The sequence below is a fragment of the Giraffa tippelskirchi genome, chromosome 7 (assembly GCF_054371585.1).
Source record: "Giraffa tippelskirchi isolate mGirTip1 chromosome 7, T2T-mGirTip1v1.2.pri, whole genome shotgun sequence".
Lineage (NCBI taxonomy): Eukaryota > Metazoa > Chordata > Mammalia > Artiodactyla > Giraffidae > Giraffa > Giraffa tippelskirchi.
The window spans coordinates 75,625,856-75,653,661 of record NC_137281.1 but is presented as its reverse complement, the minus strand read 5'-3'; the positions used below and the strand labels follow the sequence as shown (position 1 = coordinate 75,653,661).

The following is a 27,806-nucleotide window of genomic DNA, read 5'->3' as shown; positions in this document are numbered from 1 at the left end:
TAATACAGTAGAAAACATAAAATTGGATATTTTATAGGTAATTCCCTCTTTATATTATATTTATTTGTATTTGGGAAGAAAAAACATGAGCTATCTCAATTTCTAAGTGAGTTTATCAGTTTAGAACAAATTAGTCCAAAGTAAAAAAGCGTTATTTCTGTAATTGCAGGACAATCTTCTGTTGTTAATGACTTTATCATCTCAGATGATAGAAAATAGTAATAGAAAGTAAATAAAAATAAAAGAGTAAGAATAGAGAAGAAAACTATATGTGGCTTAAACTACGTTTATTATCCTATACAATAGGAAATCTGGAAGTAAAGTGCATTCACAGTTGTTAAATCACTAGTTTAATACCATCTTCAAAGATTCAAGTTCTCTGACATCCGAGAGTGACCTGTCGTTTTAGTATGATATCCTCATCCCAAGGTGGCAGGTGTCACACATAGGTGACAATGTCTAGGGGAGAAAAGAGAATTGTACCTGCTTATATCATATTTAGGAAGACTGACAAAATTCTCAGAAGCCCCCAGCAAAAGCTACTTTAAAAATACAAATTGAATATTTCAAACAAGTAGGAGGGCTTCCCTGACAGCTCGGTTAGTAAGGAATCCGCCTGCAATGCAGGAGATTCTGGTTCGATTCCTGGGTCAGGAAGATTCGCTGGAGAAGGGATAGGCTACCCACTCCAGTATTCTTGGGCTTCCCTTGTGGCTCAGCCGGTAAGGAATCCACCCGCAATGCGGGAGACCTGGGTTCAATCCCTGGGTTGGGAAGATCCCCTGGAAAAGGGAAAGGCTGCCCACTCCAGTATTCTGGCCTGGAGAATTCCATGAGCTGTATAGTCCAAACAAATGGGAAAAGACATATTTTGCTCATAGGTCTATTTTAAAAGTTGAAATGAGTAAATTGATTATAAATATAATTTAAAATATGATATATATATATATATAAGATTACATTTCTTTCTCATTGTATCCCATGCTGCTCAAAGGATACTACTCTTATAAATCAGGTTAAATTAGTTTTCTTTTTCATCAGTTGCTTCATATTACAGCTATAACTGTGTTGAGGGGTAGGGTCTGGAGGGGCGTATTTTTCCTGGGGTTTCTAATTGTCTTTCATTTTTCCATTATTGGAGGGAAAAACATATAAATGATTTCTACTTTTTTACTCATTCTTCTTCTTAGAGATGTGCCTGTAAGACTCCACCCTAAGATTTTCGTTTAGAGTGAATGCTTTCCAGGCCTACAACACATTTAATATTAACACTGGGATTTTTATTTTCCTTCATCAGACTTTTGCATTACATTGACCATGATTTCTTATATTGATATTCATCTTCAGTTTGCTGCAGTACATTCAGAAAGGGGACAGAGTAGATGAATGTTTGAATTTTTATACAGCAGAAAAAAAAATTTACCTGACCTACAACTTCTTTCATCACTTTTCCACATGACTTACTTGTTTCTTTCAGATCTTAACTCACATATCCCATTCTCAAAGAGGCCTTCCCCAACCATCCTGTTTTAAATTGTGAATCCCCTATTACCAGTTCTTCTTGACTGCTTTTTATCTTAGACCATTTTCACAGTGTAACATGCCTATATATTTTGCCTATTGTCTTTATTTTGCTGCTAAAATGCCATAGGGCAGGCAATTTTGTAGTTTTGCTCACTAGCATATCCTTGGTACATAAAATGTCTGGCACACAGTAGCCCCTCAGTAAATAATTGATGAATTCATTAATGAATTTTCCTATCACTATTATAGTTATAAATCTAGATTTTAAATTGTTTTCTATCAGAACTTTGAAGGGATTGCTCCATTGTCTTCTGATATCTAGAGTTATTAATGTGAAATATAAAATTTTTGTAGGTGACCTATTTCTTCTACTTTTGAAAGCTTTCGGTTTTTTTTGATTTCTGGAAATTTTCAACAATGTACATACACATGAGATTTTGTTGCTGATTCTAGTTGGCACTTAGGAATCCCTTTCAATTAAGATTGTTGTTTTTTATAGCCCTGGGAAAAGGTGTTCTTTTTTATTATTATTAAAGTATAGTTGATTTATAGTGCTGTGTTAGTTTCAGGTGTACAGCAAAGTGATCTGGTCACATACATGCTTTTTGCAGTTATTTTCCATTACATGGTGTTGCACAGTACTGAATATAGCTTCCTGTGCTATACAGTAAATCCTCATTTATTTTATGTTGTGTGTTTGTTGATCCCACACTCCCAATTTATCCCTGCCCCAATTCTTCCCCTGATTTTTTTATTGTATCACTATTTACAACTCCTATTGGTTATTAGGTTTATCTTCTTTTCCCTTGATGTTCATTTTCCTTATTTTTCTCTTTTTAATTTTAAATCTCTCTAGTATAGGTTTTGATATGCTTATTAATATTTAAACAGTGAAATCTGGCATACTATTTTCTTTGACTACGATGAAATAACAAATAGTAAGCTAAAATATGATAGATTGATTTAATATTGGTATTTTGTTTATAACTACTAATAATGAATGACTAAGATAGTTTATCATATCAGTAGGAAAAGGAAGTATTCATCAGTAAATGGTCACTAGTTTACTGGAAAAGGGTTTAGTTTAATTTCTCCTCAGGCAATATATATTTTAAATATTATATAATAAGAAAATATTACATATCTATAACATTTATGAGCAGGGATGTTCATCACGGTATTATTTATATGGAGATGGACTAGATGTCTGACAGCATAATACTTTATTTAATAAGCTATTGTACTGTTATTATGGAATGCTTTGCATCCATTTGCAGCTGTATTTTTAAAGAATGTTTAATGACATTGAAAATGAGACACTTTCCCAGTTATCCATCTATTTATTTATTTACAGTTGACCCTTGAACAACATAAGTTTGAAATGTGTAGATCCACTTATATGTGGATTTTTTTTTAAAAAATGTAGTTTTACAAATATGTATTTTTGATACATGGTGGTTAAATTCGATTATGTGGAACCAGATACAAAGGGTTGACTATAAAGATACATATGGATTTTTGACTGTAAGGAGGATTGGCACCCCTTAACTCCAGAGTTGTTCAAGGATCAACTGTGTGTGTGTATAATATAGATTTTCAAACATACGTGTTTAAAAAATAGTGAAAAATATTCAAAACATTAATACAGATTTCATAACCCTTCATATAAAACCGTTGGACCCATATGTATTTCTGAATTCCAAGTTTTTTAGATTTTAGGACTATAATATATGTATTTACAAAACAGCATCTAGAGAATTATTCTGTAATCAAGCAAATTCACATTTCTACAGTGAGACATGTGATTGTTCACATTAGGTAGGATACCTAAAGTCTAGAAGTATTTTCTTGTCGGTTGAGGTCACATTTTGCTGCTGAATGAGTTTATGCCTAACTTAATTCTTAAGTTACAATTTTTAAAAAATGTTTTTGGAATTTTAGATGTATGTGCATTTTGGATCAATAATAGTTAATTTGGGCAATGAGATTATGAATGATTTTAAAATTTTGTTCTTTGTAATTTGTCAAATGTTTCTGTATTTATAGGAACATATGCATAAGTATGTTTCAGAAAAATATTTTAGTAATAAATTTAAAAACTATGACTATATATACTTGATTTTTCCTATTAAATCTTAGCCTCTCCTAGAGAAGAGTCCAATTTACCAGGAGCTATTCATTGATAGATTTAACTATACTATTTTAGTAAACATAGATAATTTCATAAGTTTATGGGAAATTAATATTTCAAACATAATACCATTTCACGCTCGTTTATCAGAAATGTAGTAACTCATACAACTCCAGTTGTTTAACAGGATGCCAAGGAGAAGTAGGAAATTTTGCATATTGCAGACTGGGTATCAGTTGATACTACCATTTTGGAAAGCAATTTGGCCATATCTAGTAAAGTTGAAATTGTGTATATACTCTCTAAAACCTCTTCCATGTCATGTGACTTGTCATCAATACATTGACTTATACTGTTTGAAAGTGGAACTTTTTCAATTTCTCTTGCATCTTGCTTTAGCATTTTATTTATTGTAATTTTACATACTGGTATTACTGGGTTCTCACTGTAATTTTTTTTTTTCTTTTGTGGGGGCAGTATTTTTGCTATTCAGTAACTTGCTTCCTGAGCCTTTTCACAATATGGCTTCTCTTTAAACAAAAACTTAACTTTTGCTTGTTTTGTTATTCTAATAGTCATATGAAGATTCAGCACCTTTACTTGTCAAATGTGATACGTAGTTGAGTGTTCAATTTTGCCAAGGCCATGGCTGCTATTTTCCATGGACAACCACATGGAATAGGATGACTAGGATTACCAACCAGAATTGTCAGTGGATCTAGGCAGAAAGCAAAGAAGAACTAAAGAGCTTCTTGATGAAACTGAAAGAGGAGAGTGAAAAAGTTGGCTTAAAACTCAGCATTCAGAAAACTAAGATCATGGCATCCAGTCCCATCACTTCATGGCAAATAGATGGGGAAACAATGGAAATAGTGAGAGACTTTATTTTGAGGGGCTCCCAAATCACTGCAGATGGTGACTGCAGCCATGAAATTAAAAGACTCTTGCTCCTTGGAAGAAAAGTTATAACCAACCTAGACAGCATATTAAAAAGCAGAGACATTACTTTGCCAACAAAGATCCATCTAGTTAAAGCTTTGGTTTTTCCAGTAGTCATGTATGGATGTGAGCGTTGGACTGTAAAGAAAGCTGAGAGCCTAAGAATTGATGCTTTTGAACTGTGGTGTTGGAGAAGACTCTTGAGAGTCTCTTGGACTGCAAGGAGATACAACCAGTCCATCCTACAGGAAATCAGTCCTGAATATTCATTGGAAGGACTGATGCTGAAGCTGAAACTCCAATACTTTAGCCACCTGATGCGAAGAACTGACTCATTTAAAAAGACCCTGATGCTGGGAAAGATTAAAGGTGGGAAGAGAATGGGATGACAGAGGATGAGATGGTTGGATGGCGTCACCAACATGGTGGACATGAGTTTTTGAGTAGGCTCTGGGAGTTGGTGATGGACAGGGAAGCCTGGCAAGCTGCAGTCCATGGGGTCACAAAGAGTCAGACACGACTGAACTGAGGCATAGAAGTTATCTCTTTCATTGTATACTTTCTCAAAAATCACTGTATTTGTCTTCTGAAATTTTGTGAATCACTTTTGTTCCACTTCAGAATTGTCTTATATATCTCTTTAAATTGAAAATGTTAAAAGACAGTGGTGAGATTTTTAGACTCAACTTTTTATTCCTTCAACAAATGTTGAGTGTCTGTGCTGTGCTGTACTAAGTTGCTTCAGTCGTGTCTGACTCTTTGTGATCCTAGGAACTGTAGCCTGCCAGGCTCCTCTGTTCATGGAGTTCTCCAGGCAAGAATACTGGAGTGGGTTTCCATTTCCTCCTCCAGGGGATCTTCCCAACCCAGGGATCAAACACATGTCTCTTATGTCTCCTGCATTGGCAGGTGGGTTCTTTACCACTAGCACCACCTGGGAAGCTCCCATTGAGTATCTACTATGTGTCAATTACAGATCAGGAATAGAGTACAAATACAGCCTAATCCCATCCTCAGGGAGTTTAAGACCTAACAGGTAAGACTTGATTTCAAGGTAGTGTGGTGCATGCTGAGATAGTTAAGTAGGGGCTGGATAGAGTTGAGGTCTTTGAAATCAGCGGTCAGCAACCCTTTTTTGTAAAGGACCAAGTAATGTATATTTTAGACTTTGAGAGCCATATTTGTCACAACTGCTCATCTCTGTTGTCATTGTGTGAAAACAGCTATATCTAGGATACATAAATGAATTGAGTGTGGCTGTGTTCCAGTAAAACGTTATTTATGGGCACTGAAATTTGAATTCCTGTGATTTTAACATGTCATAACATTTTTAAAAAAATTTTTAACCATTTAAAAATATGAAAACGGTGTTATAGCCGTCAGACCATACAAAGACAGATGGCAGACCAAATTCACTCATTGCCAGTAGCTTGCCAACCCTTATTCTACACCTTAGAATTACAGAATATTATTGAATGTGGTTCTTTCTGATAGCTTATCCAGTCCTAGCTACTTTTATTTACTAGAGGAGTTTACTAACCTGTCATCTTTAGGAATATTGAAAATCTCATTGCTAATCCCAGTGGTTTCTGATTATCCCTGATATTCTGAATACTAATTGTGATTGTGTTAAGATAATAAAAGCAACAATAATAATCTATTACATTGATGATATATATGCATGTTTCCCAGCACACATGTTCTAAACTTCGTTACTTACAGGGTCAAGTATAAGGCTTGAGTGTTTGAGAAACAGGGAGTTGTGTGAATTGTGGAGTTGTGGGGTAACTGAGTAGCAGCACATGTAAAACAGCACCTCATCTAAAACAGACAACAGCTTTTACTGAGTTCCTTCCAGTAGTATGAATGCAGCTCTAATATTCCCTGATGAAAAATATCTAAGAGAAGCCAGAAATCCAGACTTAAAACTCCCAGTTGTTTAATTCGGTGGCAGATATGTTTGGGGTTTTTTTTCATTCTTTCTGTGAATAAAATAAAACCCTCTTTAGTCTCATTTAAGCAGCTGGCCATCTCTGTCCTAGCAAGTTTTGTTTTCTGTTTCAGAGGAACTTTTAGAGAAGTAACTATAATGATACGCATGAATGATTTTATTTTGAAATTTTAAATCTCAGGATGTGTTTATCTTAATACTGAAAATTATTATTAAAGCAGTTTTAATCTATAAGTCAAATGCAAATTTCTGTACATGCTGTTCATATGTTCAGCTGTTGTTAAGTCTAGGTCTGAATATATCCACTACTTGAAACTTTCTCCTATAGCTGAATTTATGGTCACAAGCTTTTTTTCTTTTTCTTTTTGTTAATATCTTTATTGTGATGTTATTCATATACCTTATAAATCACCCACTTACAGTCTTTGTTTTTTGTATATTTACAGAATTGTGCAACTGTCACCACAGTCATTTTTAAAACTTTTTTTTAAATCTGTTTTGGTTGTGCTGGGTCTTCGTTGCAGCACATGGGATATTCAATCGTCATTGTGGCGTGTGGAATCTTAATTCCCTGACCAAGCATCGAACTCAAGCCCCCTGCATTGACAGCGGGGAGATTTGGCCACTGGACCACCAACAATTAGATCTGAGAGAGTGCCTGAAGAACTATGGGTGGATTTGTGACATTGTACAGGAAGCAGGGATCGAGACCATCCCCAAGAAAAGGAAATGCAAAAAGGCAAAATGGTCGTCTGAGGAGGCCTTACAAATAGCTATGAAAAGAATAGAGGTGAAAGGCAAAGGAGAAAAGGAAAGATATACCCATTTGAATGCAGAGTTCCAAAGAATAGCAAGGAGAGATAAGAAAGCCTTCCTCAGTGATCAGTGCAAAGAAGTAGAGGGAAACAGTAGAATGGGAAAGTCTAGAGATCTCTTCAAGAAAATCAGAGATACCAAGGGAACATTTCATGCAAAGATGGGCACAATAAAGGACAGAAATAGTATGGGCCTAACGGAAGCAGAAGATATTAAGAAGAGGTGGCAAGAATACACAGAAGAACTATACAAAAAAGATCTTCATGACCCAGATAATCACAATGGTGTGATCACTCACCTAGAGCCAGACATCCTGGAATGCAAAGTCAAATGGGCCTTAGGAAGCATCACTACGAACAAAGCTAGAGGAGGTGATGGAATTCCAGTTGAGCTATTTCAAATCCTAAAAGATGATGCTGTGAACGTGCTGCACTCAATATATTGTCAGCAAATCTGGAAAACTCAGCAGTGGCCACAGGACTGGAAAAGGTCAGTTTTCATTCCAATCCCAAAGAAAGGCAATGCCAAAGAATGCTCAAACTACCGCACAATTGCACTCATCTCACATGCCAGTAAAGTAATGCTCAAAATTCTCCAAGCCAGGCTTCAACAGTATGTGAACTGTGAACTTCCAGATGTTCAAGCTGGATTTAGAAAAGGCAGAGGAACCAGAGATCAAATTGCCAACATCCACTGGATCATCAAAAAAGCAAGAGAGTTCCAGAAAAACATCTATTTCTGCTTTATTGACTATGCCAAAGCCCTTGACTGTGTGGATCACAACAAACTGTGGAAAATTCTTCAAGAGATGGGAATACCAGACCACCTGACCTGCCTGCTGAGAAATCTGTATGCAGGTCAGGAAGCAACAGTTAAAACTAGACATGGACCAACAGACTGGTTCCTAATCAGGAAAGGAGTAGTCAAGGGTGTGTATTGTCACCCTGCTTATTTAACTTATATGCAGAGTATATCATGAGAAGTGCTGGGCTGGATGAAGCATGAGCTGAAATCAAGATTGCCAGGAGAAATATCAATAACCTCAGATATGCAGATGACACTACCCCTATGGCAGAAAGCGAAGAAGGAGTAAAGAGCCTCTTGATGAAAGTGAAAGAGGAGAGTGAAAAAGCTGGCTTAAAACTCAACGTTCAGAAAACTAAGATCATGGCATCCAGTTCCATCACTTTATGGCAGATAAATGGGGAAACAGTGGAAACAGTGACAGACTTTATTTGGGGGGGCTCCCAAATCACTGCAGATGGTGATTGCAGCCATGAAATTAAAAGACGCTTGCTCCTTGGAAGAAAAGTTATGACCAACCTAGACAGCATATTAAAAAGCAGAGACATTACTTTGCCAACAAAGGTCCGTCTAGTCAAAGCTTTGGTTTTTCCAGTAGTCACGTATGGATGTGAGAGTTGGACTGTAAAGAAAGCTGAGCACCGAAGAATTGATGCTTTTGAACTGTGGTGTTGGAGAAGACTCTTGAGAGTCTCTTGGACTGCAAGGAGATCCAACCAGTCCATCCTAAAGGAGATCAGTCCTGAATATTCATTGGAAGGACTGATGCTGAAGCTCCACCTGATGTGAAGAGCCAACTCATTGGAAAAGACCCTGATGCTGAGTAAGATTGAGGGCAAGAAGAGGAGAAGGGGGCGACAGAGGATAACATGGTTGGATGGCATCACCAACTCAATAGACATGAGTTTGAGTAAACTCTGGGAGTTAGTGATGGACAGGGAGGCTTGGTGTGCTGCAGTCCATGGGGTCACAAATATTTGGACACGGCTGAGCGACTGAACTGAACTCAACCACCAGGGAAGTCCCTGGAACATTTTTATTACCACCAAACCCTTTAGCTGTTACCCTCCAATTTCCTCCATGCTTGTTGTTTTAGTCACTAAGTTGTGTCTGACTCTTTGCAAGCCCATGGTCTATACAGGCTCCTCTGTCAATGAGATTTTCCCAGGCAAGGTTACTGGAGTGGGTTGCCATTTCCTTCTCCAGACAGTCTTCTCCACGGAGGAATCAAACCCTCCTCCCTCGTCTCCTGCATTGGCAGGTGAATTGTTTACCACTGAGTCACCAGGGAAGCCCCATCCCCCATCCTAGGCAATCTCTAATTTACCTTCTGTTTCTGTAGATTTACCTATACTGGAAATAGAATCATACAATATGTGGCTTTTATGGGTGGCTTCTTTCATTTAGCATAATGTTTTTAATGTCCATCCAGATTATAACGTGATTCAGTAATTCATTTTTTGTATGCTGTTATTCCATTGTATGGTACACCATATATTGTTTGTCCATTCATCAGTTCATGGACTTTTGAGTTTTCACTTTTTACCTATGCATGCGTAATGCTGCACTGAACATTCATGTACAAGTTTTCATGTAGACATATGTTTTCATTTCTTTTGGGTATATACTTAGGAATGGAATTCCTGAGATACGTGGTAACTCTGTATTTAACTTTTTGAGGAACAGCCAAACTTCCAAAGCAGTTGTACCAGCTTACATTTCCACTGGCAGTGTTTGATGGGTTCAGTTTTTCCACCTTCTTATTAACAACACTTGTTATTATCTGACTTTTTGACTATAAACTTCCTAATGAGTGTGAAGTGCTATCTCGCTATGGTTTTGATTTGTATTTCTCTGATGACTGATGATGTTGAGCATCTTTCCATTTGCCTATTGGACATCTTTATATCTTCTTTAAAGAAATGTCTATTCAACTTGCCTTTTTTAATTGGATTGTTAAAAACTTTTTTAAATTAATGAGTTGTAAAAGTTCTTTATATATTCCAGATACAGCTTTCTTATCCAGTATATGATTTGCAGATATTTTCTCCCATTATGTAGTTGTCTTTTCACTTGCCTGATAGTGTCTTTTGAAGCACAAAATTTTTTGATCTTGATAAAGGTCAGCGCTTTTTTTTTGCCACTTTATTTTTTAATTGAAGGATAATTGCTTTACAGAATTTTGTTGTTTTCTGTCAGACATCAACAAGAATCATCAGTAGGTACACCCATGTCTCTTCCCTCCTGAACCTCCCTCCCAGCTTCCTCCCAGCCCCTCCCTTCTAGATTGTCACAGAGCCCCGTTTGAGTTCCCTGAGTCATACAGCAAATCCCCACTGGCTCTCTGTTTTACATACGGTCATGTAAGTTTCCATGTTACTCTCCATCCATCTCACCCGCTCCTCCCTTCTCCCCCCATGTCCATAGATCTGTTCTCCATGTCTGTTTCTCCACTGCTGCCCTGAAAATAAATTCATCAGTACTATCTTTCTAGATTCCACATATATGAGTCAGCTGCAGTCCATGGGGTCGCAGTGAGTCAGACACGACTGAAGCGACTGAGCACAGCATACGATGTTTATCTTTCTTGTTCTGACTCACTTCACTCTGTATAATAGGATCTGGGTTTGTCCACCTCATTAGAACTGACTCAAATGGGTTCCTTTTTATGGCTGTAATATTTCATTGTACATATGTACACAGCTTCTTTATCCACTCATGTGTCGATGGACATCTGGGTTGCTTCCATGTTCTAGCTGTTGTAAATAGTGCTGCAGTGAAAATTGGGATACATGTGTCTTTTTCAATTTTGGTTTCCTCGGGGTGTATGGCTAGGAGTGGGTTTACTGAGTCTGATAGTGGTTTTATTCCTAGTTTTTTAAGGAATCTCCATACCGTCTTCCATAGTGGCTGTATCAGTTTACATTCTCTCAACAGTTGTCCACACCCTCTCCAGCATTTTTGTTTTGTTTTGTTTTGTTTTGTTTTGTTTTGTTTTTTTCCAGCATTTATTGTTTGTAGACTTTTTGATGATGGCCATTCTGACCTGTGTGAGGTGATATCTCATTGTAGTTTTGATTTGTATTTCTCTAATAATGAGTGATGTTGAGCATCTTTTCATGTGTTTGTTAGCCATCTGTATGTCTTCTTTGGAGAAATGTCTGTTTAGGTCTTTTTCCCACTTTTTGATTGGATTGTTTGTTTTTCTGGTATTGAGTTGTATGAGCTGCTTGTATATTTTGGAAATTAATTCTTTGTCAGTTGTTTCCTTGGCTATGATTTTTTCCCATTTTGAGGGTTGTCTTTTCACCTTGTTGGTCGTTTCCTTTGCTGTGCAAAAAGCTTTTAAGTTTAATTAGGTCCCACTTGTTTATTTTTGTTTTTATTTCCATTACTCTAGGAGGTGGGTCATAGAAGATAGAAGATCTAGCTTTGATTTATGTCATTGAGTGTTCTCTGCCTATGTTTTCCTCTTAAGCATTTTATAATTTCTGGTCTTACATTTAGGTCTTTAATCCATTGTGAGTTTATCTTTGTGTATGGCATTATGAAGTGTTCTGATTTCATTCTTTTGCATGTAGCTGTCCAGTTTTCCCTGCGTCACTTATTGAAGAGGCTATCTTTGCCGCATTGTATATTCTTGCCTCTTTCGTCAAAAATAAGTCACCTATAGGTGCATGGGTTGAAGGTCAACATTTTTGTTTCTTGTGCTTTTGGTGTCATATATAAAACTCCAAATCCAAAGTCATCAAGATTTACCTACATTTTTCTTTCAAAACTTTTATAACTTTTGCTTTCTATATTGATCCATTTTGAGTTAATTTTTGTATGTGGTGTAAGGTGGGGAGGGAGGTGGAAATCATAGGCTTTTAACCTCAAAAATCAAACCAAAAATAAAATGTCTGAAAATACTAATAAATAAATACACAAATAAGTGGCAAGAGACACATGAAACAAGACTGCCAAATTGTTAATAATTGTTAAGACAGACTGATGAGTATGACTGGCCTACATATTTAAAATTATTTTATGTCCATACATAGACAGTTAAATGGTTTGTTCTCATTTGATTATTATTACCCTGATGGCTGTCATTTCTTAAAATTTCTCCTATGTATGTCCTTTTGTATTGCTTTTTTGTTTCTTTATTTTGCTTTTATATATTTATTTATCTAACTGCTAAAAGTGACCAAATCTTGAACTTGCTGTGTTTCTCTGTACATGTGGGTTTGTAAGGCTAATAAACATTTTCAGTTAATTATGCCTTTAAAATATATTAAGTTATGGCTTTATATTTATTTGTACTTATTTTAATAGCATTTGAAAACCAGCAAAAGAGATCAATGTTTAGAGAAGTACAACTATTAGATATATTTTGGTATCTTTCTAACTGAATTTTGCTTTATTCCAGAAAATTTAGAAAATATAGCTAAAAGAAAAGCTAGCAGACTTTAAAATAATTCAAAATTGTGCCACTCAGAAATTAATTATAAGCATCTAATTTTTTAAATAAAAGTAATAGTTAACATATGGGGGGAAAACCCTGAAACTTTTATTGAGAGACGTAAAATAAAAGCTTATTTACCTCCCAGCTGACCACCCCTACCCCATATCACTAGGGCTTTTCTCCTCAGGTAACCACAAATAAATAGTTGCCAAGGTAGCCTTTGTTACTTGTTATTTGAGTATCTTTTGTTGTTTGTTTATATTTATGGCAGCGTAAAATTTATACCTATTTTGTACTTTTTTTTTTCACTTTGAGATATGCCAAGATGAGAATTTAAAGGTCACATTCTACTATAAATACTGCTAACATTTTGTTATATTTCTTTCCATTGGTGTTGCTCATGCATGATCATGAAGGACAAAGATGAGCCTTGCTTTACAACTCAAAATTCCAAACTGGAACATTTTAGTGTTTTAATATTTAGTATGCATTTTATGTGGTGATTTAAATCCAGACTTTAAATCTGACTTAAAAACCTTCTAGATAGTATGGCAAAAGATTTTTTAGATTTGTGAGCTTATTTTAATTCTGTTAGAATATGAAAATTGTATCATTTTTTGAAATACATTTAATCTTCATTTCAAATGATTAGACAGAAGCTATACTCTAGTATGATTTTTAAATTCTTTCCCAGTAACATAGTTTTAGAAGTAAGTCATCAAGCCAGGGGGAGAAAGCTACTTTTAATAGGTATGGGACTGGGAACATTTTTTCCTTCTGTTCCTAAGATAATGTGTACATAGGAATATTAGTGTTTTCTTGGACTGCACTTTTCTTTTACATTAAAAGTTTGATTAATGAGAACTAGGGGAGATTGCACTATTATGATTAATTGAATTTTGATTATCTGAGGAATAATCACTAGAAGTTTGTATTGCTCTGTTCTTTATTGTCAAAAATCTTCCTGATCTCTGTCAGTACCTTTTCTTGCTTTAATAAATACTTGTTTGTTTCCACTGCTTGTCTGTGCAAGAACCATGTCTAAATTATATATCCCAGTCCTTCACACAAGGAAGGTCAGATGTAAAATTAAGTGCATGATAAATACTTTTTAAAGAGTTCGTTGTTGAAAATAACTTAATCTTTCTTTCTTTGGGATTTGGTATGCAATATTCTGACTCCTTTCCCAGTAAACTGAGCTTTTACCATTATGTTGTTTCAGGTACATGTGTAAAAGTTTAGATAACATGTATCAAAAAAAAAAAAAAGACAATGGAGCCATAGATGGCCCCAAATAACCAATAATATGGTACTGGCCCTGAAACAGACACGTAGATCCATGGAACAGAATGGAGTCCAGAAATAAACCCGCACTCATATGGGCAATTAATCTGTGACAAAGGAGGCAAGAATGTACAATGCGGAAAAGATAGTCTCTTCAATAAATGTTGTTGGGAAAACTTCTCTTCATGCAGAAGAATGAAACTGGAGCACTTTGTTGCACTGTATTAAAAAATAAACTCAAAATGGGTTAGACTTGAATGTAAGATCTTAAATCATAAAAATCCTAGAAGAAAATATAGACAGTCACCTCATTTACTTTGGCCTTAGCAGTATTTTTCTGAATATGTCTATTCAGCAACATAGATGGACCTGGAAGGTGTTGATGCTAAGTGAAATAAGTCAAACAGAGAGAATACCAAATGATTTCACTTACATGTGGAATCTAAAAAACAAGACAAATAGACTCATAGATACAAAGAACAAACTGGTGGTTGCCAGAGGGAAGACAGGTCAGGGAAGAAAGACAAAATAAGTGAACAAGATTAAGAGATACAACTTTATTGGTTACAGGTGATGTATAGTTATTGTGACGATCACTCCATAATGTACAAAAATATCAAATCACTATATTATGTACCTGAAACAAATATAATATTATTAATTATAACTTAATTTAAGTAAATAAATAAAGCAAGCAGTAAAGAAATGTTATTTTTATGTTTTAAATACAATTGCTATAATGGAATGTGTTTTTAATTAAAATTTTAAGAATACTATGCTTTGATAAGTTGATTTGCTTTAGTCAGGTATAAAATTTAACAGCATAAAGGCTCATACATGTATGGCTAAAGTATTTTTCTTCCCTTCCTTTCTCCCTGTCTAGTTACGTATGCTTTTTAAAGTGTGCTTTATATTTACATCGTTTCTTTGTTTCTTGTGGTCAGTTGCTAGGGAGAAAGTTAATTCTCTGAAACATTTTTGGTTTATTTACAGATTGGTCAAAGAAAAAATGATGTATGAAAAAGAAGCAAAACAACAAGAAGAAAAGATTGAAAAAATGAAAGCCGAAGATGGTGAAAATTATGCTATTAAAAAACAGGTAAAATTATTTTTTAAGATATAATTTTACCTTAAGACTTCAGTCTACAGTTCCTCTCTAATCTCATACCATCCTATAACTTTAAGTACCATCTTTATGACCATTCATTTATTTACATAGCAGATATTTATTAAACCCTTGCTACTTGCCAAATGCTGTTTCAGGCACTCTTTTAGATGTGTCATTAAAACAAGAAAATAAACAAACCCAGAATTCCTGCTTACTTGGCATTCATTCTCGTGCCACTATCTGTCTCTGAACTCGATAGAAAACATTCCAGATGCATGCATTCAACTGATCACCTCTTGACATATCCTGTCCCTTGTGTTTGTTCAAGCTAAGAATCTTGGTCTTCCCTCAACCCAGCTCACCACCTCCAGAGAAGAAGCTATTCTCATTCTTGTTTCCCCCCTCTCAATAAATGGTACCTCCATTTACTCAGATACCCAAACCAAAACTTACAGGTCTCTTCTTGATCACCAAGTCCTCTTTCTTTTTCCTTTGATTTCTTTCTCTATTGCCACTCTCCTAGTCCAGTCCACTATCATTTCTTGCCTGTACTACTGCAGAAGCCTCCTTGTTGATACTGTGTCTGTTGATAACCCTACATTCCTTTCATACTGCAGTAGCCGGTTGATCTCTTTAGAATGTGTATCATATTACTTATTCCATTACCTAAAATCCAGTGTCTAATGAATTTAGAATAAAATCCAGAAGACACTAGGTAAAAGGAAAATATATAAGAGCTTATATAGATAATATCTCAAGACTTGTTTTTTCAGATCAGCTTTATGAACTCACAGTGGTTTTTATCATATAAATTTTGTTATATAGCATGGTAATAATGCATCCTTAGCTCAGGCTTAATTAAGCAAAATTAATCACTTAAAATGGACTTTTCTGTAGGTAGTTGCTTTCTGTGTTGCTAAAGGAATGCAGTGGCACCTGAAATGTCTTCTTTCTTCAGGCTATCCAAAAAGAACTTTCTTATTTTCTTGACTTTCCAGGAGAGCCTGCCTTCCTTTGTGTGTAAAAAGATATTTGTATGAGGGAGGATTTGTAAACAGGGTGTAAGTATAGTATGTCCCCCAATATGTTTTTTGTAAACTAACTGCTCTTCATAAGGATTTACATACATAATATAACTTTTTGATTCTTAAAATTATGTTAAATGTCTTTTAATAACTTCTTCCATGAATATTCATATCCCCTTTATACCTCTCTCACTAAGGTACTCTATTTTTCCCACATCTAGTGAGAAACAGTGTAACATAGTGTAACACAGTGTAACATATCACTTATTTCACCCAGGTCCTGCTTGGATCCCATCCAGCTTGTTTTCCCACTTGTATAGTTTTGTTTGGTTTTTTTCCTGCTCTGTGCTTTTTGTCACCAATAATGTATTTTAAAATAGTCCTACAGCTAGAATATGAGTTGTAAGTTACATGGAATGGGGAATGTGTTTCCTTTCTAAACGTTTCTGTGTGCTCAGTTGAGTCCAACTCTTTGCAACCTTGTGGACCATAGCTCCTCTGTCCATGGAATTTTCCAGGCAAGCCTACTGGAGGGGTTGCCTTTTCCTACTCCAGGGGATCTTCCCAACCTAGGAATCAAACCTGCATCTCTTGCATCTCCTGCATTGGCAGGGGGATTCTGTACCACTGCACCACCTACCTAAACAAAATTCTACAAATAATGCAGATTATTACAGAACCTGTTTTATTTCATTTTTTAATACTTGTATATTATCTTTCAATAAAATTACTGCTTAATAGGTAAGAATTAACTCTGTTGAATCCTGTGTTCTAATTGTTATTTGATGATATTAGCCACTTACTGGTTATATCATTGTTTGCATACGCAGATATAAAAGGGAAAAAGTGAGTGAAAGTCGCTCAGTCGTGTCCGACTCTTTATGACCCCATGGACTATACAGTCCATGGAATTCTCCAGGCCAGGATACTGGAGTGGGTAGCCTTTTCCTTCTCCAGGGGATCTTCCCAACTCAGGGATCAAACCAAGGTCTCCCACATTGCAAGTGGATTCTTTACCAGCTGAGCCACAAGGGAAGCCCAAGAATACTGGAGTGGGTAGCCTACCCCTTCTGCAGCAGGTCTTCCTGATCCAGGAATCGAACCAGGGTCTCCTGCATTGCAGGCAGATTCTTTACCCGCTGAGCTATCAGGGAAGCCCATAAAAGGGAGAAATATTTGTTCAAAAACCCTTTCTACACTCAGCCATGTTAAGATTCTTTTGTCACAGTGGTCATGGTTTATAAAATGATTTCTTAGATTCATAGTCAGCCTAGTACTTAAATTTAAGAATACCATTCCATATCTAATTACAGAACAATAAATTTTTCACTTTTGCTATTCTCAATGTGCAGTATATACAGTTGTCAGTTGCAGTTTTGTTTCGGAGTCTCATGAAACTTTGTCTTTACTTTAGCTCAGCCTACATGCTTTTCTCAATTCCTTTTCCTAGCTTACCTGTACTGTTTGTACAACCATTTATGTTTTTTCTTACATGCAAGGGGAGTTGCATTGCCAGAAGCACTGCTCTGCTCCTAATTGCCTACTACTTTAAGGTCAGTCATTGTTTCTTGACATTTGCTGATGCCCCTCATAAAAAATATCAAGAAAGCCAAATGCCAAATTTTGTGGGTTCTTGACTAATTTTCCCTGTATTTCCTCCTTTTCTGAGCTAAATGCCATCTGCAGTCACTTGTCACTATCTTGGCTTGTCTCTCACTTGGTTCCATTTGCTCTGGCTTTCCTGGATCTTCTGACCAGCCCTGTCTTATTACATACACGTACAGTGCTGTCCCTATTAAACGTCTTACCTGAAATTGATTACCAAAATTGTTCTCTCCTGAACTAGGCCTCATTTTGGTTCTTTTAAAGCAAACTAGGCAGAAGTTTCAGAGCCCTAGCAAGCCAAAATACCAAAGAGTTACTCTGCTGTCCTTTGCTTTCTGGCTAAAAAGGATAACACAGTATTCAAAAGTTAACCAAATATTAATGTTAGCCTTCTTCTGCTTATGATATTCCTCTTTTCCTCCACCTTCCTCATCATACTTAATTTTTACATGAACATAAGTTTTCATTTTTTGAGATAAATGCACAAATAATTGCTGGGTCATGTTAGTACATTTTTCATTTTAAAAGAAACTACCAAGATCTTTTCTGAGTGGCTGTATTCGTATCATTTTACGTTTCTGTCAGTCATCTTTGATGGTTTGACTTCTCCACATCCTCGCCAGCATCTGGTGTTATCACTATTTTTTTTTAATTTTGTTTATTTATTTTTGTCTGTGCCAGGTCTTCATTGCTGCCCCGGACTCCCTCTAGTTGTGGTGAGCGGGGGCTTCTCTTCTTGCTGTGTGCGGGCTGCTCACTGTGCTGGCTTCTCTTGTGCGGAGCACAGGGCTTCTCGGCTTCTGTAGTTGCCATATGCAGATTCTAAAGCACTGGCACAGGAGGTGTGGTGCACGGCCTTAGTTGCCTCGTGGCATGCAAAATCCTCCTGGACCAGGATCAAACCTGTCTCCCCTGCCTTGGCAGGCGGACTCTCAACCACTGGACCACCAGGGGAATCCTGGTGTTATCAGTGGTGTTTTCACCATTTTTAATTTTGGCATTTAGCCATCACATCTCCATGATTAGTGTATAGTGACAGCTGATTTTGCTTTTAATTTGAATTTCCCTAATGGCTAATAATATTGAACGTCTTTTCATTTGCTTATTGCCCGTCTGTATATCCTCTTCAGTGAAATGTTTATCCATGTTTTCTGCTCATTTGTTTTAGTTTTGAGAATTTTTAATATTTTCTAGATAATTGCCTTTTGTTGGATATATGGTTTGCAGATATTTTCTTTTAGTCCTTATTTTGTCTTTTTACCCTCTTAATGCAATCTTTTATTGAGCAACAGTCTTTAACTTTGAGAACATTTCCTTTACAGCTAATGCTTCATTTTGTGAATCATACTTTTGATGTCAAATCTAAGGCCTCTTGGCTAGACTTTGGTCCTGAAGATTTTCTTGTTTTCTAAAAGTTGTTTGGTTTTATTTATCTCTTACATTCACGGCTTCAATTGAGTTTGAGTTAGTTTTTATTTAAGGTGTGTGTGTGCTTAGTCGCTCAGTTGTGCCCAACTCGTTGTGACCCCATGGAGTGTAGTCCACCAGGCTCCTCTGTCCATGGGAATTTTCCAGGCAGGAATACTGGAGTGGACTGCCATGCCCTCCTTCATAGGATCTTCCCAACCCAGGGACTGAACCCAGGTCCCTGGCATTGCAGGTAGATTCTTTATGGTCTGAACCACCAGGGAAACCCATGTAAGGTGTGAGGTTTAGTTAAAGATTCTTCTTTTTGCCCGAGTGCCCAGTTCCAGCAGCATTTGTTGAAAAGGTTATATCCTTCCTCCACTGAAATGCTTTTGTTTCTTTGTCAGAAACCAGTGGGACTTGTTTGTGTGGATCTATTTTCGGGTTCTCTTCTGGTCCACTAATCTGTGTCTGACTCTACCAGTACCACACCATCTTGAATACTGTAGCTATATAATAAACCTTAACATTGGAAAGAGTGAGACCTCTCGCTTGCTTCTTTTTCTCTCAGAATTGTTTTTCCTATTCTAATTTTTTTGCCTTTCCATAAAAATTTTAAAATAATGATCTCCATTAAACCTGGAGATCAAGTTGGGGAGAATTAATGTCTTTACTGTGTTGAATCTTCCAGTCAGTGAACATGGTAAGTCTCTCCAGTTTATTTAGATCTCATTTCTTTCTTAGAATTGGGTTGGCCAAAAGGTTTATTTGAGTTTTTCCAAACAAACCTTTTGGTCAACCCAATATTTTGTTATTTTCAGCATACAGATCCTATACATGTTTTGTTAGATTTAAACCTAAGTATTTCATTTTTTTTGAGGGTATTGTAAATGGTATTGTTTTTAGTTTCAGTTACCAATGCTGTATTTGTTATTAGATATAAAAGTGCAGTCAGTTTTTTGTGTGTTGACCTTAAAACCTGCAACCTTGACCTTGCTGACTTCACATATTTGTTCTGGGAGTTTTGGGTGGATTCCTTCTGACTTTCTACATAACAATCATGTCATTTGCAAATCAGGACAGTTTCATTTGGGGCTTCCCAGGTGGCACCAGTGGTAAAGAACCTACCTGCCAATGCATGAGATGTAAGAGACATGGGTTCAATCCCTGGGTTGGGAAGATCCCCTGGAGGAGGAAATGGCAACCCACTCCAGTATTCTTGCTTGGAAAATCCCATGGACAGAGGAACCTGGTGGGCTACAGTCCATGGGATTGGAAAGAGTCAGACACGACTGAGTGACTAACACTACACTACAGTTTCACTTCTTTTAAATCTGTAAGTCTTTTATTTATTTTTCTTGCCTTGTTGCTCTGGCTGGAGCTTACAGTGCTATGTTGAATAGGAGTGGTGAGAGTGAACATACTTATCTTGTTTTCAGTCTTAAGGGGATAGCATTTAGTTTTTTACCATTATATAAATGTTAGCTGTAGGGGTTTTGTAGATGGTCTTTTTCAAGTTGAGGAAGTTCTTTGTTTATGGTTTTGCAGAGTATTTTTGTCATGAATAGGTATTGGGTTTTGTCAAATGCTTCTTATGTGTCATTTGGTAAGATCACATGAGTTTTCTTCTTTGGCTTGTTGATACTGTGAATTACATGGATTAATTTCTAAATATTGAACCAGGCTTGATTGTGTTGTATAATTCTCTTAATTGCTGGATTTGAATTGCTAGTATTTTATTGAGGATTTTTGCATCTAAGTTTATGGGAAATAATGGTCTCAAGTTTTTTTTAATTAAGTTGGGAAGTGTTCCCTCTTTTTTCTTGAAAGATTTGTATAAAATTGGTGTTAAGGTTTTGCATATTTGAAAAAATTGTTCAGTGAAAGCATCTAGGCTTGGAGAGCTCTTTTTCAAGAACTTTTTAATTAAAAATTTGATTTATTTAATAATTATAAAACTGTTCAGTTTATCTTTTGAGTTATGGTGGTTTATAGTTTTCAAGGAACTGGTCCATTTCTTCTAAGTGGTTGAATTTATGAGCATTATGAACATTACTGAGCATTATAAAATTACTTTTAGCATTTTTTTTCTCCTTTTGTTGATTGTGAGATCTGTACTGACATTCTCTATTTTGTTACTGATAGTGGCAATTTATGCCTTTTTACTTTATATTTGTCAGTCTTAACTAGAAGTCTATACCAAAAATAAAGCTTTGTTTCATTGCTTTTTTCTCCTCTGTTCTCTTTCTGTTTTTCATTTTATTGATTTCTGTTCTTGCATTTGTTATTTCCTTTCTTCTGCTTGTATAGGTTTATCTTGCTCTTCTTTTTCTAGGTTCTTGAAGTAAAAACTTAGCTTTTTAATTTGAGATCTTTCCTCTTTACGAATCTAAGCATTTAGTGCTCTAAATTTCCCTCTCAGCATTGCTTTAGCTGAAAATCTCAGAAATTTTGATATGTTTTATTTTCATTTACTATGTGTTTTTCTGTTTCCTTAGAGACTTCCTTGTTGTGGCCCATCAGTTATTTAGAAGTATGGTGTTTAATTTGTAAATGTTTAAAGGTTTTCCTGCTGTCTTTCTGTTACTGTTTTCTAATTTTATTCCATTATAGTTAGACATGTACTATGTTTTATTTCAGTACTTTTAAATTTGTTGAGGTTTTTGTTCATTTTGTGTTTGTTCCTTTTGGTCCAGGATATAGTGTACTATAGAGAATGTTTTTCATGGGTGCTTGAAAAGAATTTGTGTTTTTGTTTCATAGGTGTAGTGTTCTATAAATGTCAATTAGATTTTTTGATGGTGTTACTGGGTTCTTTTATATCTTTGCTGATTTTTTTTTTCTCTAGTACTTATGTCATTTGCTAAAACCTGGAGTATTGGAATCCTCAACTGTATTTGTGGGTTTGTCTCTCCTTTTAGCTTTATTGTTTCTAGTTTCATGTGTTTTGAAGTTCTTGTTTAGTATGTAACATTTAGGATCACTGTGTTTTCTTGATGGATTGATCATTTTATCATTATGTAATATCCCTCTGTGTCCCTCATAATTTTTTACTCTTAAATCTATTTTATCCAATATGAATCCAGTATGAATATAGTTACTCCTGTCTTTGTTTTTTAATGTTTGCATGATATATCTTTTTTCTATTCTTTTTTTAACCTATCTCTTTCATTTGAAGTGAGTTTCTTGTGGACCTGTTTTTAGCTGGTAAATTTAGATCATTCATATTTAAGTAATTATTGGTATGTCAGTGCTTAGAGCCCAGATTATTTTTGACTCATAGGATTCTTCTTCCATCCTTAACCATTCATCAATAACCACAAAACACAAGTCAAATGAACTTTTTCTTTCTTTCTGTCTGTCTGTCTTTGTCTTTTTTCTTCATGGCATGGTGACTGGGTCCTAAGAGAAGTGTTTCCCAAAGTGATCATTCCAAGAGATCCATGTAGAAGCTATAGGGCTTCTTAAGACACAGCTTCAGGTCTTCAGTTTCAGAATGCCCCTTCTGCCACATTCTGTTGGTTTCACAGTGCCAGACCAAATTCACTGTGGGAGGTACCTGCTCAAGAGTAGGAAAACAAGGAGGTGACAACCATTGGCTCTGTCTTGGATACTGACTGCCGGTGCTGCTAATGCACATGCTAGAGCTGAAATCATGGGCTGTAACTCACAACCGGTTAACTAGCTAATCACACTGGGACTCAACTTTATTGTTTGTAAGTTGAGGACACTGGACTGGATGACATACCAGATGTGGTTATGTCCTTTCTAACTCTATGATTCTGTTTCTTAGATATCTTTTTTCCCCAGCTTTATTGAGGTAAAATTAAAATTGTATATATTTAAGGTGGGTAGCTTGATGGTTTGATGTACATATACCTTGCGAAATATCCACCATATTCACACTACTTAACCTATCCATCACCTCACATGGTTACTGTCTGTTTTTTTTCTTCATCAGATAGATTTCTTAACTTGTTTAGAAATCACATTACCATTTTAGCACCATATAAAAGAAGAGACTTAACCATCATTCCAGTCATCTCTGAACTACTCTTAGAGCTCAATTTGACAGACTAATGCAGTTACCATTGGTTCCAGAAGCAGCCAGTATCTAACATTAGACTGTCTATAGGTATAGCCAGCCCTGCATGAATGATCTGGATCACTAAAGGAGCTAGAAACCATTGGCTAGGTTTTTTCACACATTCTTCTTTTGAAAAATTAAAGATCTGCTAATAGGTTTTTCCTTTCCAATGTATATATGTTTGATTATGAAAGAAACTGATTATATTTTAGTTCAGTGGTTTATTCACTGTTGCAATGAGTCTTGCTAAGCTTCCCCCAGGATCCTTAGTTAACCTCAGTCTTGTCATAGTCAGCACTAAAATAAACTGGTAGTTTATCCAGATATTTTAAACAGAGGCACCATTCATTTGAATGACTGCTTCCAAGAAGAACACTTTGAATGGTAATACTTTTTTCATTTATTCAGGTGTTTTTAGGGGTGTCTTTACTGTATCATCATACCTTATATACTGTCTTTTTAAATTATTCCTGACAATTGTAATTCACTATCAGAAGGTAAAGTATATGATTTGTGGCCTTGATAAAGATGTGGTTTATGGATCCCAAACCATAGTTATCACTGTACTGTATGAAGTACAGTGAAGCAGTGTTAAGTGTTTATTTTCATGTTTATTCTCCCATATGGATTGGAGGATGAAACCGTCTCTTTTTCATATTTATATCCCCTGTACCTGACATCCTGCAACTATATAGCAAGCTTATTGTATGAAATGAGGCTAATATATGGGAGAGACTGAGCTTTGGCCCTTCTTAAGTTGGAATCTTATTTGATTAATTGAGGGATGTAGAACAGAAATGAATAGAAGGTACTTTGGACAGCATTGTTTAAAGTTCATTTCAGTGACAACACTAAAGCTTGCCAAACAAATTTTACAAGTATACATTTTGGCTTATCATGGGTTTGACCCAATTCTTTATATTTATTTCATCTTGTTTAATTCCTATAAACTAGGAGGATCCATAGGGGAGGAAATATGGATTCCTTACCCAATTAAATGTCCCTCTCATTGACTTTTCACATGTATTCAAACTAACCAGACACACAAAAATAAATTGTGAGTGGCTCAGTCACGTCCAGCTCTTTGCAACCCCATGGACCAGACTCCTCTGTTCATGGAATTCTCCAGGCAAGAATACTGGAGTGGGTTGCCATTTCCTTCTCCAGGGGGTCTTCCCAACTTAGGGTCGAATCCAGGTCCCCTACATTGTAGGCAGATTATTTACCGTCTGAGCCACCAGGGAAGTCCTCAAAAATAGATTAATGGCGATGATTGAATTGCCATGGCATAGTATGAATAGCTATAAAATAAAGTCATGATCCTGTGTTTGAAATTTTCAACATGTGCCTTATTAGGAAAAGAATTACAAGTTCAGCAAGAGATTTCACCTAAGAAAAGAGATGTGGATAGAGAGCATTGTTGTATATTATAATTTTTATTTTTATTTATATTGTGAACAATGATAAAACTTTTGGGAAAAGGAAGAAAGTAGTGGGATTCATTAAAGTTTCTATTAGAGTATAATAGGATTATGGTTACCATTAAATTATGTCATTTGTTTTTTTTTATATATAAATTTATTTATTTTAGTTGGGGGCTCATTACTTTACAATATTGTAATAGTTTTTGCCATACATTGACATGAATCAGCCATGGGTTTACATGTGTTCCCCTTCCTGGACCCCCCACCCACCTCCCTCCCCATCCCATCCCTCTGGGTCATCCCAGTGCCCCGGCCCTGAGCCCTTGTCTCATGCATCGAACATGGAATGGTGTTCTGTTTCACATATGATAATATACATGTTTCAATGCTATTCTCCCAGAACGTCCCACCCTCACCTTCTCCCTCAGAGTCCATAAAATTGTTCTATGCATCTGTGTCTCTTATTCTGTCTCACATATAGGGTTATCGTTACCATCTTTCAAATTCCATATCTATGCATTAGTATACTGTATTGGTGTTTTTCTTTCTGGCTTACTTCACTCTATATAATGGGCTCCAGTTTCATTTGTTTTTAATGTGAGTTAGATAATAAAGCTTCTAGGTTAGAGTTCAAGATTTTGTAGCCATTTAACCAAAGGTATTTGACCAAACATTACTTTTTGGAAATAAATGTTTCATTGATTTCTGTGTCTCTTTCTGAGACTAGTTTAAGGAGATAGAGCTTCATATTTCCTTGGGAAAAAGACTTATTTGAGGTCCAACATCTGACACTAATATATTTATCCTCTTACTGATTGGGTTTCCCATTCATCCATTTGATTTTTTTCTTCTTTTTATGAGTTGATACATTATAGTCTAGCTTCAAATGGTGAATTTTTAAGTCAAGAAATATCCTCCAAAATAAAGATGCCTGTGTTTAATTCTGTAGTGTCTGTCTTTGGGAGAAATAGAAGTAGAAGTTCAGATTCAGAGGGGTGCCTGGTTGGTAATTTGGATCAAACTGCATGGGGAGAATAATCTGTCCCCCAAAATGAAGCACAGGGATAAGTAATAACTTTTTATGCATGATAAGCATCAGAAATATGAACCTGCTGGTCTTTGCTTTTCATTTTTCCTCACCTCTGTCTTTCAGTGAGAACCTCCTGCAGTGTGCACACGATGTGATCAATAACTCAATAACTTTTTTCATGCAGTAATTATCTCCATGTGATATTATCTGAGCACTGTTTTTCTTTATTACTCAAAAGATGCAGGAGATATTTATATAACCAGCTGATCCCATTTTGGGTAATGGTGCTTTTTGACAGCAGGAGAAACAGTTTATTTTAAATAACCTTTTAAAATAAATGCTCTATGAAAAGCTTTCAGAGTTAATTTTTACTTAGCGTGAGAAGGTGATTACCAAAAAGGTTGAGATCGAAAACTTGTACTTTGTATATTTTACAGTTTGATAGTCATTCTTTCTAACTTCTAATAAACACAATTAAAATTAAAATATTGAACCATTTAACATAGCCATAATGTTTTTCTGATTCCTCTAAATCATCTTGTATATTTTCAGAGGTGTGAGCTAAATGCATAAGTTCTGCCATCTCTGCGTGTCTCACAGGTAGTTTCGTTACAGGCCGAGATCCTGCAGGAGTCCCGAATGATGATTCCAGATTGCCAGCGCAGGTTGGAAGCTGCACACACTGATCTTCTGCAGTTATTAGTAAGTACTACTTATCTGTCTTAGGTTTCGGTGTTTTTTCAGTCTAATACATGAAAACTAGTTGGTGACATTTTGTTTACTTGCTCAGTGTAGTAGTTTATTTTTAAATAATTAATGAAGTTTAAGTGGTATTTAAGTTATGCCTCCAGTAAAAGTACTGTGTCAACATATTTATTCATTTTAACTGAGTTGAAATATATTTGGGTTATCATGGTAGGTATTCATAGTACTGATATTGTCCATCAGTGTCTTGAATGATTCAATTTTCATACATAAAGATCTTTTTTAATACATTAAATGTGAGTGAGTAAGTGTTCTGTTTGATGCTTTAAAAGATCCAGATGTTTCAAATGAATTTAGGCTGTTTTACAAAGGATTTGGAATTCTTCCCGATTCAAACCTAAAACGATTTGAGAGAGGAAAGAAAACCCTGTACAGTAATATATAGGCAGTCCTTTCATATTAACTTGGAGCTGGTAACACTCTTTATCATACTTGCTAGTATAAATGTCTTGTGATATAGTGGCAGAATCATTTTTAAAAGGGATTCTAAGAAAAATGAGAAATCATCTTCTTTATTTTTTTTATTTCTTAAAAAAGATAAAAGCAGAATACTGTATACAAGCTGCTGTTTGATGATAATTTAATGAATTCTGTCATTTCCTTTATTAACCTTTAGTTTCTAGTTCTTGGGCTAATATTAATTACGAGCTACATAGCTGTCTCCTGTTCATAGTTGTTTTATGTACATCAAACACAGTGAGGCTTTTTCAGGTTGATCATATGTATATATTCTTGGAAAGAGAATGAGATTTGTTTTCCCACCAAAATAATATCAGGACTAAGTCTGTAGAAAAAAACAAAACAGAGAGATACTTACATTTTACTTTACTTTTGAAACAGAACTCGTACTTATCTGTAGGAACCTTTTAAAGGCAGGATAACTCTCTTGAAAGCCAAAATGAAGCTAAGTTTTTAAAATAAAAGAGATGAAATAAAAGATAAATGAAAGCAGGAAATAATTACTCTATTAAAATATTACCCAGAACAGAAGCATCATTTGTATTTCCTGACAGTTGAAATCCATTTTTCTCTCATGAATGTAGTAACCAAGAAAGTAATAAAAACTGCTTAAAAAATAATATTGTCTTTGGATGGTGTATTTGTGTGTGAGGATATATTCAGCAATATCTGTGCCCTCGAAGAGCTTCTATGTTCTAACAGAGAACAAAGGCGTGTTCAAGTGTAATAGAGAAGTTTAAGAAATTCTTATGTGTAGTCTGAATTAAGCAAATCCTCAGGTTTTTTTCCTTTAAAATTTCATATTAAATACATGTACACACACTTTATTTCCTCTTCCCTCTGGCTGTTTGTATATATTCATCTTTTATTGCCTGACCTGAATTGCTGACCATAGCTTTGTTTACTAAAAAATCAAACAAAATTTGCTATGCTCTATGCTCAGTAACTTACATTATTTCATTTATCTGTTGCTATTAAATAATAGTTTTGTGTATGAAAT

General features: G+C 35.6%; 1 protein-coding gene across 5 annotated transcripts in view; it reads left to right on the top strand.

Annotated features, from left to right (window-relative positions):
* The window catches only part of TBCA (tubulin folding cofactor A), a 112,239-nt gene that overhangs the window by 54,225 nt on the left and 30,208 nt on the right, over positions 1-27,806 (top strand). For 4 of the 5 annotated variants that reach the window (XR_014058463.1, XM_081505946.1, XM_081505945.1 and 1 more), the window contains exons 2-3: positions 14,890-14,995; positions 26,198-26,284. Coding sequence is in view for 4 of the 5 variants with exons in the window: in XM_081505946.1 (XP_081362072.1) it covers positions 14,890-14,995; positions 26,198-26,284 (193 nt within the window). In the remaining variant the exon portion in view is untranslated. The remainder of the gene's footprint in view (positions 1-14,889; positions 14,996-26,197; positions 26,285-27,806) is intronic. The other variant, XM_081505947.1, reaches the window with a different exon arrangement.